Source organism: Corvus moneduloides, chromosome 4, assembly GCF_009650955.1.
Source record: "Corvus moneduloides isolate bCorMon1 chromosome 4, bCorMon1.pri, whole genome shotgun sequence".
Lineage (NCBI taxonomy): Eukaryota > Metazoa > Chordata > Aves > Passeriformes > Corvidae > Corvus > Corvus moneduloides.
In genome coordinates this window covers 70,546,227-70,560,619 of record NC_045479.1, presented here as the reverse complement: position 1 = coordinate 70,560,619, position 14,393 = coordinate 70,546,227, and the positions used below count along the sequence as shown (strand labels likewise).

Here is a 14,393-nt window from a genome sequence, read left to right as displayed (position 1 = left end):
TCCTTGATGTGGTTTGACCTGAGGCCAGAGGAAGAGCCCTCCAGGCTCACGAACACCCCTGGGAGCTGGAAGAGTGCTCCAGGAGTGACACTGGGGTCCTCATACACATCAGAAAGGGGGGCATGGACTTAAACTCTGTATCCTTTGGGTGTAGAGGGCTGGAGGCTTCTTGCAAAGCCTGCCAAGGTTTTTCTGGACTATATGACAACACGGGGTCCGCAGAGTTGTAGAAGCCCTTAATCCAAAGGTGAGGGGAAACTGTCAGCCCCCTCACTCCCCCAAAGGAGGGACCTGTGGGAGGAGTGAGAGCTTCTCCGGGAAGCCCCTTGAACCACCATGGCATTCGGGTTGTCGTTGTCACCTTCCCTCCTCCCTGCTGCTGGGACAGAGGCCTGATGCTGCCTGTGCAGTGCTGCTGGGGAGGGGAACAGGATCAGACCTCAGCAGACTCCTGTCAACCTGTGCCAGGGACATCATTCTGTCATGGCTTTGGACCCTTTGTTGGAAATCCTGAGCTTGGGGAGGCCTGCCAGGGTCTGGCATGGCTGGGGAGGTTGTGGGGTTTTTTTGGGGAGGGGGGGCTTTCTCCAGCCTCTTTTACCTCTGCTTTCCCTAAGTGAACTATGTGCTCTCTTGTTTCCAGAAGGCAGGGAGTGTGTAAATTGTGGGGCTACCTCAACCCCTCTGTGGAGAAGAGATGGCACTGGGCACTATTTGTGTAACGCCTGTGGACTCTATCACAAAATGAATGGGCAGAACCGGCCCCTAATCAAACCCAAGAGAAGACTGGTGAGTCTCCTGCTATTTTATTCTTTCTTCTTCTTCTTCTGCAACTTTTGCTTTCTATCTGCAGCTCGGGATGGACAGGGAACCTCAGCCAGCTCCCGCTGGTCCCACTGCATCAGAGGGCTGGGACAGAGGGATGTTTGGAGAGATGGTCCCAGCTGCTGAGGGCCTCAGTTTTCTGGTCCTCTTGCAAACTGCAAAACAGGTTTAAAAATCAAGATCCAGGGCTTCTTGCAAACCAGAACTGAGTTTTCAACTCCACACAGTGCTTCTGGATGGCAACCTGAGGACAGTGACACTTTCGAGGGCCTAAGGGCAGAATAATAATTTCCCAGTGACCAAAGAGATTATCAGGAATACAGGATTTCTCCAGGGATCTCCAAACTGCTCCCCTCCCCTTCTTAAGTGAGTCTCTATCCCCGTTGGCTGGTGGTATCATGGAGAAGGGACCCAAACTGTGTCCCAGGTGTCACCTTGGTCCTGCAAAGAGCTGGAGCCAACAGGTCCTGGTGCCACTGGTACCTGGGGTGGTCATTTGTGCCTGTGCCATCTGGGTCTCCAACAAGGACACAAGGCAGGGGATGGTGAGTGTGCAAAGCCAAGCATGTGCCCAGGCTACAGAAGTTGGAGGAAGATGAAATGTGTGGGTGAATGTTTGAAATAATAGTTACAAGACTGGTGACTGTTCTAAGCATAGGCAATATGTTACAGCATCCCCAGTGATCTGTTCATGCATTTCCCTGGAAGCCACAAAAAGGTCTGGAAGCTGTGGCGATGGCTAATAAATGTGTTGAAGTGTATTTGGCAAATAATCAGACAGACCACAAGGGGAAAAAATATATCAAGCGGGGAAAAAAAATTATGGTCCCTGCTTGGGAAGTTATTGAATGTTTTGAATTGAGGCACATTTGGTTTTGTCAGGATTAAAGATGTGGAAGGACTCCTGCGGGCTGCTCAAAATGTGAAGGAAAAGTGGCTCTTGCCTTTCTGTGGAATTTCCGAGCTGATGGATGGATCTGGCCAGTTTGGTGAGGCTTGTGCCTGGCATGGCCAGATCCTGCAGGCAGGACAGGGCTGGTTCATTTGTGTTCCCCTTGAAGGTGCTCACAGCTCTGTCCCACAGCTCTTAGTAGGGATCAGCTTCCTCACCTGTGAGACACCCATAAAATTGTATCACCTTTATTCCCTCTGGCTCCAGGAAGCATTTGCAGGGTACATTCCCAGGAAGGGCTACGCTGCAAGGGGCAGTGGTGACAGCTCTGTCTGGCCGTGTGAGTTTTGGGGAAGATGTGGGTTTGCTCCTCTACCCCGCCAAACTTCCTGCATGTGAAACCTCTCCGTGTCCTCCTATATGGGCTTTTCCTGTACAGGAAAATACTTGCCTCTCTCATCTTTCATAGCCTTGTTAGAAAAAAGGAAAAGCTTTCTAGGGAGGGAAGTACAGGCTGGAATTTTGATTTTTTTGGGCAGCTCTCTTGTTCTCTTCTCCTCCTCCCCTTGGTCCTTCTGTCTTAAACACAGAGCCCTCATTTTCTTTATTTTTTTTTCCCCTCGTTCTCTCTTTATGTGTAAAGTTAACTTCCTAGGAAAAAGCTGCCGGATATCTGAGCCCTGGAGATAACTCCTAAACAACAGCTCTGCTTCCCCAGTCCAAACACACAGGAGCTTGAGCATATCCAAACAAGTGGAGGGGGAGGCAGAATAGGAAAGCGGCTGGAAAGAGGGGGAGAGCTTTCAAAAAGTGTCTGATGGAACCATGAAAGAATGTCCCGAGTCACCCTGAGCCCGGCACATGTAAAATGAACTATATAAATAAATACATAGTAAAAGGTCATTCTTGGGGGAAAAAAAAGAGGAAGAAAGAAAAGAAGTAAAGAGAGACCTTGTCTTGCATTATCATTCCAATCTTCGGGCATTTTAGTTAAAGTTACAAAAAGTTCCCCTTCTTTAAATGCAGCCTTTGCTAAACGTGAAATTTGATTTTTCTACTTTTTTCCCTCCCCCCAGCTCTGCCTGGGAAAAAGAAAAACATCCCTAATGCTGTTTGCACCTATATTTATTTCCTTTGCTAACCTCCGAAAAAAAAAAAGAATCAGAAGGCACCAAATCTGGGCCTGCATTTGCATTTTGTGTGCCTGGATGTGGATGTGTGTGTGGCTGTGGCTTGACTGGATCTCTCCTGCTGTGAAGGCAGGCGGACTGGGCAAGACCGTGGACGGAGGCTCAGGGTGGGGATCCAGCTCCTTCCCTCTGCCACAAGTTTCCTGCGTGACCTTGGGCTGGTTTCGTAGGCTCTGATCACAGCTGCACTGAAACTAATGATAGGATTCGATGGGTGGGAGAGAGGAGGCAAAGAGGTTCTTAGATGCTGAGAACCCAGCCCTAGCCTTATTAAAGTCAATGGGCGTCTTCGTGAGGGTGTCCTTTGGGTGACAGGGATGGAGTCCGGCTGGCTAAGGGGGCTCAGATAGCTCTCCTTCTTCTCGAGGGGGAAGGTGAAAGACCTGGAGATGTTGGCAGGGGGATCAAGAACAGGCAGGTGGTACCACACGATCACTGCCTAAAAAGTTTTCAGCCCTCTTGGAGGCCATTCCTGTCCCTGTCACAGCCAATGGCAGCCCCATCACTGCTGAGATAAAACCTTCCTTTAGATTTTCTCCTATCCCCTGCCCATGCAGATGTAGAGCTCTCTGTTTCCATGTTGAGCCAAGCTGGTTTTGGAAGGATTATAGGCAATTTCTCAGCAGGTCCATGCACGTGCAATCTTATTTTAGGAAAATGATGCTTGGAGCTTTGTGGGTAAATCCAGACACTGAAAATACCCCTTAATTAAGCATCTTCATTAGTACTTGGTTCCTCCAACCTCCTCAATTTCACCTTCTCATCACTACTAGCGCTTCTGAAATTGTGCCCTCGCTCACTGGCAGCTGTGCCATGGGCTCTGGTCCTATAGATTATATGGGGCAACTAATTAGTCATCCCATTACTGACATGGCCAGGCCCGAGATTAGCGTCAGTGGATGCCATTGCTGGGAGCTTTACAATAGCGTTGTTATTCATTGTTTCCTGCCTGCTGCCGGTGTCTCTGCTAGAAGTTGGTACAGCATAAAAGGTACAGCCTGGGACCGAAAGAGCTTAAAATATTCAGCTAATGATGCTGAATTTTCGTAAATGAAACACAGTAGTTGGAAATAGCTTTTGAGAAGATAGTAGATGTTGTGATTTATTTGCTTATTTAATGTCAGAGTTTGTTTGAAGGCAGCGAGGTGGTGACCAGGCGTGTCTTTTGAACACGCTTGCTGTAAGAGAAATTACAGTGAGTGCTGTGTAGAAACCCCAAATATCTTCAAAGGGGATGTTTCCCCTGTGTGGGCTGAGTCAAATATCACTGGTTTTTAGAAATTTCCCTAGGCTTGATTTTTGGGTCTGATAAGGGCAAAGCTGCCACCAAGAGACTCAATCCAGGCTTGTGCCCCTCCGAGCCACGCGTGCTGACTGGCGGGAGTTGGGGGCAGAGAGCTGCAGACTCTTCTCCAGCTCTTAACGAGAACCTGGCTTTGCAAGCTGTTCTCTCCATGCTGCATTTGAAACACAGTCATTATTTCATTATCCTGGTGATTTTGAAAGGAACCAAATTTGGGCCCATGTGGTTAGGAGGTGCGCGGGCATCAGTTCAGGGCTCTGCTCTTCATGGTGGGATGCGTCATCTTCTCTGCTGGTCCTGGGATTTTTTCAAGTCCCATGTGCTGTCCACAGGTCCTGCTTGTCATCAGCACAAAGTCAGCTAAAGGCCTCCTTGGGACTGACTTGGTTCACAGTGGTTTATGGTCAGGCAAAATGGAACTGTCCCTACGGGCAGCCTGAGAGAGCCACTTGCTGTATGATCAGCCACTCTGTGATGCTTCCTAGTGCTCATGGGCATTGTCTTATTTATTTTTTAGACAGTTCTTTTTGTCTAATTAAAAGAAAAAAAAATCCTCCTCTATCTAAAGCAAAACCAACCCGTCCTCTCTCCACCTACGCCGCATTCAATTATGATTAAAATTGCAACATGACCTAACAAGAGTTGGTATTAACGCTAAAGCTGTGCCAGTGTCCATGTTTGCATTTTGGGTTTGTTGTACAGTATCCAAAGATGTGGTATTTTCCTTTTTTTTTTTGAATGCTGGATGTGCTACAGTGTGCGGCTGTGTGGGGTGAGGGGTAAATTTGAAACAGTAAGAGCACAAAAGAGAGCATTAGAGGCTCAGTTCTGCAAGGTGCCAAGCATTGCTATGATCTGGCAAATCGCTTAAGCACATGTTTTAACTTTAAGCACATGAGCAGTCCCATTGAAAGCAACGCACTGGGATGAAATCAGAGCTCTGGGACTGTGTCATATTGATGAAGAAGAGATAGGATGGGGATCTAAAGGTCTTTTTTTTTTTTTTAGGAGCTGTAGGCACTTGCACACACGCAAACACGCATATGCGCTCACACAGCGGTCGGAAAACTGTTCCTCCTTCAGTGGCAGAAGGACAATTTGTTTGCTAAAGTTACAGTTTTTAAATGATAAGTACGAATTTATGCATGTGAAAGAAGGGTAACTTTACTAAATTTGACTTTGCTAAGTCATTATCACAGCTAACAAAAAAAGCTTCTGTATTCACTTTGACACGTAGATTTTTTTGCTTGTTCCTACCCCTTTATGAAATAGTAAATTCTTCTTTCAGGCTTGTTACCAATCCTTAAATAAACATGAAGGTTTGGGCTGAGAAAAGGGTGTAATTAAAAAGTTGGGATTCTTGCTCTTTGCCACAGTGTTATTTCCGATCTGGAGCCTGTCTCCTTTGAAGCTGAGCTGAATTTACAGGACCGGGCTGTGCTTGCGGTCGGGCCCGGCGAGCAGCTGCCCACCCGGGTCTCACCCGGCGCTCGCCGGAGCCGGAGTGACTCATGTCCTTGACTCCAGCAATTGTCGGTTCAGGCCCTGACTGCAGAATTAGACCCCTGGGGGGTCTGGGAGAATTAAGATGGAAAGACATGTTGGCATTTAAATAACATTTTCCCCTCTGGAATGGGCTGTGCCAGCACTGCTAATTTTGATGAGTTCTATCAGAGGTTTAGCACTCACTTTTAGGATGCCCTTTGGCACCTGATTCAGTTTACATATAATTTGGGATTAAAGTACCTTGGGGATTTTTTTTCACAATTATTATTTGTTCTCACAAGTCAGTTTCTGGAGGCCTCTGCTGATGTGCGTCAGTCTTGCAGGGTTGATGTTTTCTTTCTCAGAAATTTTGCTGATTGAATTTTTTTTTTTTTTTTTTTTTTTTTTTTTTTAACACGGGTGTTTTTCTTTTCCTCTCCTTCTCTTTCCCTCCTTGCCACAGTCTGCAGCCAGGAGGGCGGGCACATCCTGTGCAAACTGTCAGACCACCACTACCACCCTGTGGAGGAGAAATGCCAACGGCGATCCTGTCTGTAATGCCTGTGGGCTCTACTACAAGCTGCACAATGTAAGTGTGACTGTAATACTCAATAATGGGGCCTCAACTTTGGTGCTCAATGATCCAAACTCTTCCTTGACTTGAGGATTTCCAGTCTTGGGTGGTGCTGGACCTCTGTTATCCCTTTGGGGACCTTGGGGGTTTGGAGCGATGAGTTGTCAGCCTTTCAAATGTAGCCTATCCAACTTGGGGAGGTATAAAACAAGGTTGTCCATGGGTAATCTTAGAGCTTTTCCATGCCTCAGCCAAGAAAGGATGGGTGGATCAACACAGAGAGACATTATCTGCTGTTGATTGGGCTCAGAGTGTTGGAAAAGACAACACACCGTCCGGCAAGCTGATACCCCTCCTATGCGTAGCTTGGTTCCTCCAGCAAATACAAACTCTGGAAAAAAAGAAATAGCATGCCAGAAACTATTTAAATCATTCTTGGGTTTGTGGCTGCCTTTGTCCTGTCCCCAAAGATGATTTATTTAGGCCTTGTGTTTGCCCTGGTTGACGCAAGTGAGTCCCAAACCAAAAAAGGACTTGATTTAGTTAGCAGGGGACAGAGTATGCTCAACCTGTGATGTGAATTTTAAAGTATCTGTCATGGAAGGGAAGGAGAAACGAAATGAAATGGCTGGCAGATTTAATCTAATATCTCCATGCAAAGCCAGCTTGCAGGAACCAGTGATATGTGCCCCAGGGAAAGATCTAAAGGGATCTGAAAAGTCTTCTGCTGAATAATACTGCTAATAAAGGAGACTTAAAGCTACTCCTGTTAGTCTCATTCCACATGTGGCATTAGAATAATTATTATGTCAGAAGAAGGAAAAGACTTGCAATTTCTCTGCTTTGATATATTTTTTTTTCCAGTAGTGGTTGATTGCTTTGTGTTTGGTTTGGAAATCTGGGGCTATGTTTTGCCCTTATGTCCACTCATGCAAACACATCAAAGACGTATCGGGTTTCACAGGGCATCCAACCCTTGTGGTATCTCAGTCCCTTCCATTTGTTATTTCAAGCTGTTTGGTTTCTTAGGATGAGTAAACAAGTTTGGATTAAGTAGAAAAAAATCCAACAAACAACCAGGCTAATTTTTCACCTGTTTCATGGGAGGCATCTCTCTTGGAAAAAAGGAAAATGTGTTTACCCTTTAGTAGGCAGGTATCTCAGCATGCTTTGAGTCTCATGTAGCAAGCAAAGATTGTCATCAAACTCTGTGTGATCACTGCAAACAAACAGGTTGGACCCAGAGTGAAAACTCTGAGAATATCACAAAAAATATTGTTTGTTATTTCCTTAGTAAGAAGGGATCAAGGTCAGACAGCTTCATTGAGGGGGGGATCTGTGCTTGTGCTCTGCTTCCATTTTGGCCTTGTAACCACCAGTGGTAGGACTTAAATTGTGTAGTTTGGGAAACCTCTAAGGAGCTGCTCCTCCTGTAGCCAGCAAAGCTCTTTGAAGAAAACAGGCTCGTCTCAGTTGATGTTGGTGGATGCCTGTGTTTCAATGGGATGACCTGTACCCTTAAAGACAGTGTAATTCCTCCCCACGACTGCAAAAGATAGCAGGATGATGAGTTACAATTTGTCTACTTCCACTGTATGTATCTGACTGGAGGAATCTCCCCCTGAAATGTCTAGAATGGTGTCTGGGTGCTGAGGTTCTCCAGAAATGTGCCTGCAAGACCTCATCCTTTTCTTTTTTGCACTAACACTGCAAACCTACTTGGCCTGAATTGACCTCTAGATCCATTGTTTAGGGAAATGCCGATCCAGCTGTGAAATCTGTGACATGGGGCAGGCCTTGAGCACATTGGAACCATTTTTATATTCATTAAAAACACCAACAGCTGCTTAAAAGCTCAGCACAGCTACTTACCAAAGTCAAGCAATATCTTGCCTTATGAGCAGCGCCATTAATGGTTCCGGCTTAAATGAAACCTCCAGAGGACTGAGATCCCCTGTGTAGCAATATAACCAGGCAAGGAGACTAAAATCCAGATATAAGTGGGTAGAACCTTTTTTTTTTTTTTAATTTTCTTAAAGCATTTAGTTATGACTGTGGTGAGAAGTGTGGTCCTGCTCCCTGTGTGTATATTATCTCCTGATTACCATCAGGAGAGGGGTCAGAAATAGAGAGGCTGATTGTAGCATGTCCCTCCCAAACAGCTGTCAGCATAGATGTTGTGCCAGTAACAGTGGAAGGTCTTTGGGTGCTCGGAAGACGACTTAACTCTGTTTCAGTCTAAGCTGTCAGCTTTTTTTCCATTCCCCCTTCCCATTTTTTCTTTTCTTTGGGTTTAATGAAATTTTCTGGGACCTTAACATCATTAGGATATTTTAATGGATTGATCTGCAGTTGAAACTTACCCAGATTTTTTTATGTCCACACCGGGAACGATTGCAGTGAAAAGGCTAATTTTTTTCATGGTGTTAATTTTTTCATGGAGCTATATCAGTTTGTTTTACTGTTGATTCCCACAGCTTAAGCAAACCCATTTGTCAGTAGGATATAAGCAATAATCATAATAGTCTTGGGGTGCATTTAGTGAAGCTGTTGGCATTCCTCCCACTGACTTCAACAACAGCCGGCTCCATTAACACCAGTATTAACAATGACTAATATTTCACATTGATACGGTGCCTTTCATCCCGTGGCATCCCAGAGTGCTTTCTAAGATACAGCCAGCCTGGAAGATTAACCCAACATTGTAATGACTATGTCTGAAGGATAAATCCGCTTCAGTGACAGGACCTTATTGAGGTCAATGGCAAAATCCCATTGTCTTCAGTCAGAGCAAGATCAGACCTATAATGGTTAAGACTATCCCCTGGATTTGATCTGTTGAATATGAGGTTCTCATCCTTGTTATTTTAGTCCTTAGAAGTGGGATGAGCCTTCTCACACTTCAGGGATGGGTGGGAGTGTACCTGGTTGGAGGTGCAGAGCAGGCTGGCCTATGCCCACAGAAGTGAGTGATTTGCCATTATTTTTGGTAAAATTCACCAGAAAAGGCCCCTTTCACAATACCCTAATGCAGGGCTATGTGTCCCCGAGAGCAGAGCAGGTCAGTATTTTGTATATGATAAAACAAAGAGCATAATTCCTGCCCATAATTAATTGGCTCCATCTGAAATTAATGAATTTCATATACATGCATTGGGCTGGTTTAATTTTAATTTAGCATGTGTTTGTCATTTTTATCAGAATGAATTTTCACGGAGAGGGTCTTCCCTCCGGGTCTTTAATTCCTCTACCCCAGAAACAGAGATGGGTTCTTAGCTTTGATGTTTTGGGGACCACTTTAACCCTGCTGTGACTGGTCTTTGAAGTCACTGGAAAAATTTTCCAGCTTGCTGCTTTGTCTGTGCTGGTTCCTGACATTTATCTGAGTCCTTATCTGTTTGGCTCTCGGGTTAGTAACCTGCTTGAAGTGTGAGGCCATGATGTGACCAGCCACAGCTTGGATGGCAGCTCTGACCCCAGCTGTGGGGGCTGGCCATGGCTTTGTCACCATCCTGATGCAGAGCTGGTGTTCCTATCCTTGAGTTTCACATCAAATCATGGCCTGGGCCAACCTGTTCTTAGTGATTGAGTGAAACAGGAGAGATGTTGCTTTGGGGAAGTGTTCACTATCCTCTGGGACACGACCCCAGGCAAGGGTCAGGACCCTGTGCTTGTTCCAAGACCCAGCACAGCCCCAATCCCACCACCAGGCTTATATCACTTTGCCACAACCAGCTCCCGAGCTTGCACCTTTGCTGCTTCAGCTGGAAATTGGGTCTGGCTGCTCCTGAGCCTTTGTGTCATGATACAGATCCTCATTTGAAGCTGGTGTGGCTGGGGCTGTGTATGCCTCCCCAAATCTGAGCTGGATTCATCAGGGATTGACACCTCCTGGTCTCCTCTAACATCGCTGCCTGGTGGAGCTCACTTGGGACTTCTTCCTGGCTTTGAACCTGGGCAATACGTCCCTGTAAAAAACTTAAAACAGGCCAGGCAAAGCTTTCCCATCCCAGTCGTTGATCTGGAGCAGAGGGCCATCCTTGTGTGTGCATCCTCATTAGCTCAGTGAGGACAGAAAGCCAGGGAGACAGGTTATGTTGTGTTTGGAGCCCAGGACATTTTTAATTTTGCTTGTTGCTGCTGTTGTTGTGCTGCTCATGGGAAGATTCTTCCTTCCTACCTTAAGCTGCTGGCAAGCAGGGCTGCTCCCTCCAGCTCCCTTTATCCAGAGGCAGAGAAATCAACCTTTTATTCACCCATTTTCAGGTGAGGTGAAGGCTCCTGTGACTGCTGGTAAAAAGAACCTGGGGTCACAAATCCAGACTGGGATGACAAATTTTGGGATGCCTAAACCAGAGATGAGCCTGGTCCTTCCTCTCCCCATAGTTCCATCTTTGCATGTAACAGGGAACTATTTTATCCCAGCCTCCCCGGAGAGAGAAATCCAGGAATGATTCCCATGCTGTGGGGAAAGGGCCCAGGAAGGAGCTGAGGAGCAGCAAGTGAAACTTTGCTGCGATCTGGAAGAAGGGAATGCTTTGTTCCTTGTGCTGATTTAAGGCTTTATGGACAAAGACCTGCTCAGGACCCTTGCAGGGACATCTTTTCATTGTCCTTCACAGTAGATCCTGGTAGACAGTGGATCCATTTTTTCTCCATTTTCTCCCTTTTCCAGAATGTCCATCAGCACCATCATGTGCTCACATTTATTACAAAAAGTGGTTCAGCCTCAGGGTGATTTGCTGCCTTCTGCTATAGGTGAAATCCTGCAGAGGAGCCAGAGCAAGACCCATGTAGACACCCAGCTCCAGATTTTTAAGGTTGTTTATGGACATTGGATGCATAAATCTCTTCCTGAGTGTGGTTTGCAGGGGTTTCATGTCATCTGTGCTAGTGTATGTTGTGATGCTGGCTCTCTATGCGGTATTGAATCACAAAATCATGGAATATCCTGAGTTGGAAGAGACCCGCTAGAATCATCAAAGTCCAACTCCAGGCCCTGTACAGGACAGCCTCAAGTAATAAGAGTAATACGAGTTTCTTACAGGAGGTCCGACAGATCTTTTGCTACCATTTCCTAACCCTGATCATCAGAATGGATGATCATTTCTGCTGTGTAGTTTCCGGGGGAGAATTTAATGTTCAGTTTTCCTACAGATACTTTTGTATGGATGTAGAAAATGATTTGCTGGGCAGCACAGATACCTGTTTCAGGCCCACCCCCCCCCAAAAAAAAAAAACAACAAACCCAAAACAACTGGGAGGCTTTAGAAATAAAATCAGATTAGCTAAAGTAAACCAGAAAGGATGATCACAGCAAAATCTTTAGAAAGAGGAAAAATAAAACAAATGCCTGTCCTTCTTGTGAAGAGTTGCCCAGCTCCCTAATGTAGCTGTGAAAGCTTGAGACTCCTCATAGCACTGAAATGCCAGCAGTTCTTGCTGCTAATGGTTTTAGATCAGACAGGAAGCCTCAGGGTGAGACGGTGTCTGTGGGGAATATTTCCAGGAGGTAATGATTGGTTTCATACCTAAACATGGTACAATTACCTAATGTGCAGATAGTTGAAATTTTTCAGCTGCTGTGAATTATTCGGGTATGTTTTGCTCCTGTGTGGCTCTGCCAGCAATTTTCTGTCATCTTGTCTTCAGAAATCTCAACTGAACTTGGGATTTCCTGGAGGGATCTGAATTTTGGGATGGAAATGGAGAGGCTGGGTAGCCACGGCACACAGGGGAGGAGGGGGGGTATGACCAGCTGGTCCTGCTGGGCTGAGGCATGGGGTACATGGATCCCATGGTGCTTTGGGGAGAAGGGATGGAAGCACAAAAAAATAATTGATTTTTGTTTAGATTAACAGACCCCTGACTATGAAGAAAGAAGGAATTCAGACCAGAAACCGAAAAATGTCTAGCAAATCCAAAAAGTGCAAAAAGGTCCATGACAACCTTGAAGACTTTCCCAAGAGCAGCTCCTTTAACCCCGCCGCCCTCTCCAGACACATGTCCTCCATCAGCCACATTTCACCTTTCAGTCACTCCAGCCACATGCTGACCACACCGACACCGATGCATCCTCCATCCAGCCTCTCCTTCGGACCTCACCACCCTTCCAGTATGGTCACTGCCATGGGTTAGCAAGAGACTCCCCTGCTGAATGCTTACAGTCTCAAAGTGAGATTTACTTTATATACTACTTGCATTTTTGCAGGCGTGTGGTTATGGGTCTGACGTCCCAAAACAAATGGGAGGGGGGAAAAAAAAAGAATTTAAAAAATTAAAAAAAAAAAAAAAGTTATTTGAAGGTGTAAGAGAGAGAGAGAGAAAAAAATTTAAAAAAGCAGAAAAAAACTACAAAAAGCACAAAAAAGGAAAAAAAAAAGAAAAAAAGAGAAAATAGTAAAAAAAAAAGTTTTAAAAAAGTGATGTTTGCCACTTTTTAAAGGAACTCACTATGGCGTCTATGTATTCTTACCCACTGAATCTGGATACCATTTGTGAATAAGCCATTCAGAACTTGCATTCCCTATTGGACAGGATCTCTAGTGCTGTGAGAAAATAAAATAAAATAAAATAAAATAAAAAAACGCTGAACATTGCATATAACTTATATTGTAAGAAATACTGTACATTTGAGGAAGACTTTATTGCATCTGAGGAGCTGTAAAGAAAAAGGCATGAAGGACTCTGAGAGAATTTTTTTTAAAGGAAAAGAAAAAAAAAAAAGAAGATGGGACGACAATTTAAAACCAGAAAAACAAACAATGCAGACCAAGAGGAAACGCGGTCTTACGAACAAATGGACCAACTGCCAGTCATGTCTTCTCCTTTTATTTTATTTTTATTTTGGTTTTTTTTCGGTTGGTTTTTTTTTCCAGTTTCTTTTTTTTTGTTTCCGGGGAGGGGGAGGGGGCTGGCTAGAACGGTTTTGATGATGCATTAACTAACTAACTAACTAACTAAATAACTAAATAAATAAAACCTGTAGGGAGATCATTCATTTTGGGCCATGGGCCTTTTACATAGGAAGTACCAATGGTGTCAGGCAATCAGTGTTAACATGCGGACATTGCCAACAAGGGGGTTTCAGATAGCCATTCTCCAGGTCTATATGCATTGTGAACAAGTTCCTGTAATTGTTGTTTGTATGTATAATTCAACGCACCAAAATAAGAAAGATGTAGATTTATTTCATCCTATTATACAGACTGAATGGTTGTACAAATTTATTTACTGCTAGTGATAAGACCTGCTTTTTTTTTTTTTGTTTTGTTTTCATATTTTTTTCCTCCTTTGTTTTTTTTTTTTTTTTTGAGAATAAACTAGATTAAATTCTGTTGACTTAACAGTGTTTTGTGCTTGGGGGTGGGAAAAGGAGTATTTTTCTTTTTTATTAATTTTTCTTAACATTTGCTTGGATGGTATTTATTGCATAGTTACCACGGGTATGGGAATGTCTGTCTCTGCGCTCATGCTGACAGCCGAAGCAATGTTTGCAGTGGCTTGATAAAAAAAAGATAAATCACAGAACAAAGGAAAAAAACCCTCAAAAATAAATGGACTGCATGTTAGTGTAACCCCACTGTCCGCTGTGTGCTCCCTGTCCCTCGAATTGCAGCCCAGCTGCTGCTCCTATGTGATTTCGGGCTCCCATGTGGGATGGGTCCCTTTGGGTCTCAGGCAACATGGACAAACTGGTGTTGAGGACAATTCAGGACTGGGATAAGTGCAAAGGTACAGCAGGGTCCTTATGATCCTGGCATCTTTTTGAAAAAAAGGAAAGGTTTTGGACAGGAGCTAGAAAAGCACATTCTGCTCTGTCTCACTGGGTACTCAGTGGTAGATCAAACAATTTAATGAGTAAAATCTGGTTTACAGAAAGGGCTGAGAACTGTTGTTCTTGGGCAAACACCTTGTGAGTTGAGATCTTTGTGTGAAATCAGGATGGACCAGGTCTGTCCTTGTGCTTGGAGGAATGGGCAGAATCCATTCTGAAAGGCTGGATTTGATGATAGAGGAAAATTCACAGAAATTCAAAGGCCTTTAGCAAGTCCCATCCTGCAAGAGCTCTCTTTGAAATAGTGCAATTTTAATTAATATTAATATTGATAACAACAAAGTTTG

At 44.7% G+C, this 14,393-nt stretch overlaps 1 protein-coding gene across 4 annotated transcripts in view; it reads left to right on the top strand.

The window, feature by feature from the left end:
* Nucleotides 1–13,846, top strand: part of GATA3 (GATA binding protein 3) — a 29,370-nt gene extending 15,524 nt beyond the window's left edge. For 2 of the 4 annotated variants that reach the window (XM_032106299.1, XM_032106298.1), the window contains exons 4-6: nt 644–789; nt 6,159–6,284; nt 12,123–13,846. In XM_032106299.1, the coding sequence (XP_031962190.1) occupies nt 644–789; nt 6,159–6,284; nt 12,123–12,407 (557 nt within the window). In that variant the 3' untranslated portion in view covers nt 12,408–13,846. The remainder of the gene's footprint in view (nt 1–643; nt 790–6,158; nt 6,285–12,122) is intronic. The other 2 variants (XM_032106300.1, XM_032106301.1) reach the window with 2 other exon arrangements.
* Nucleotides 13,847–14,393: the final 547 nt, after the last annotated feature.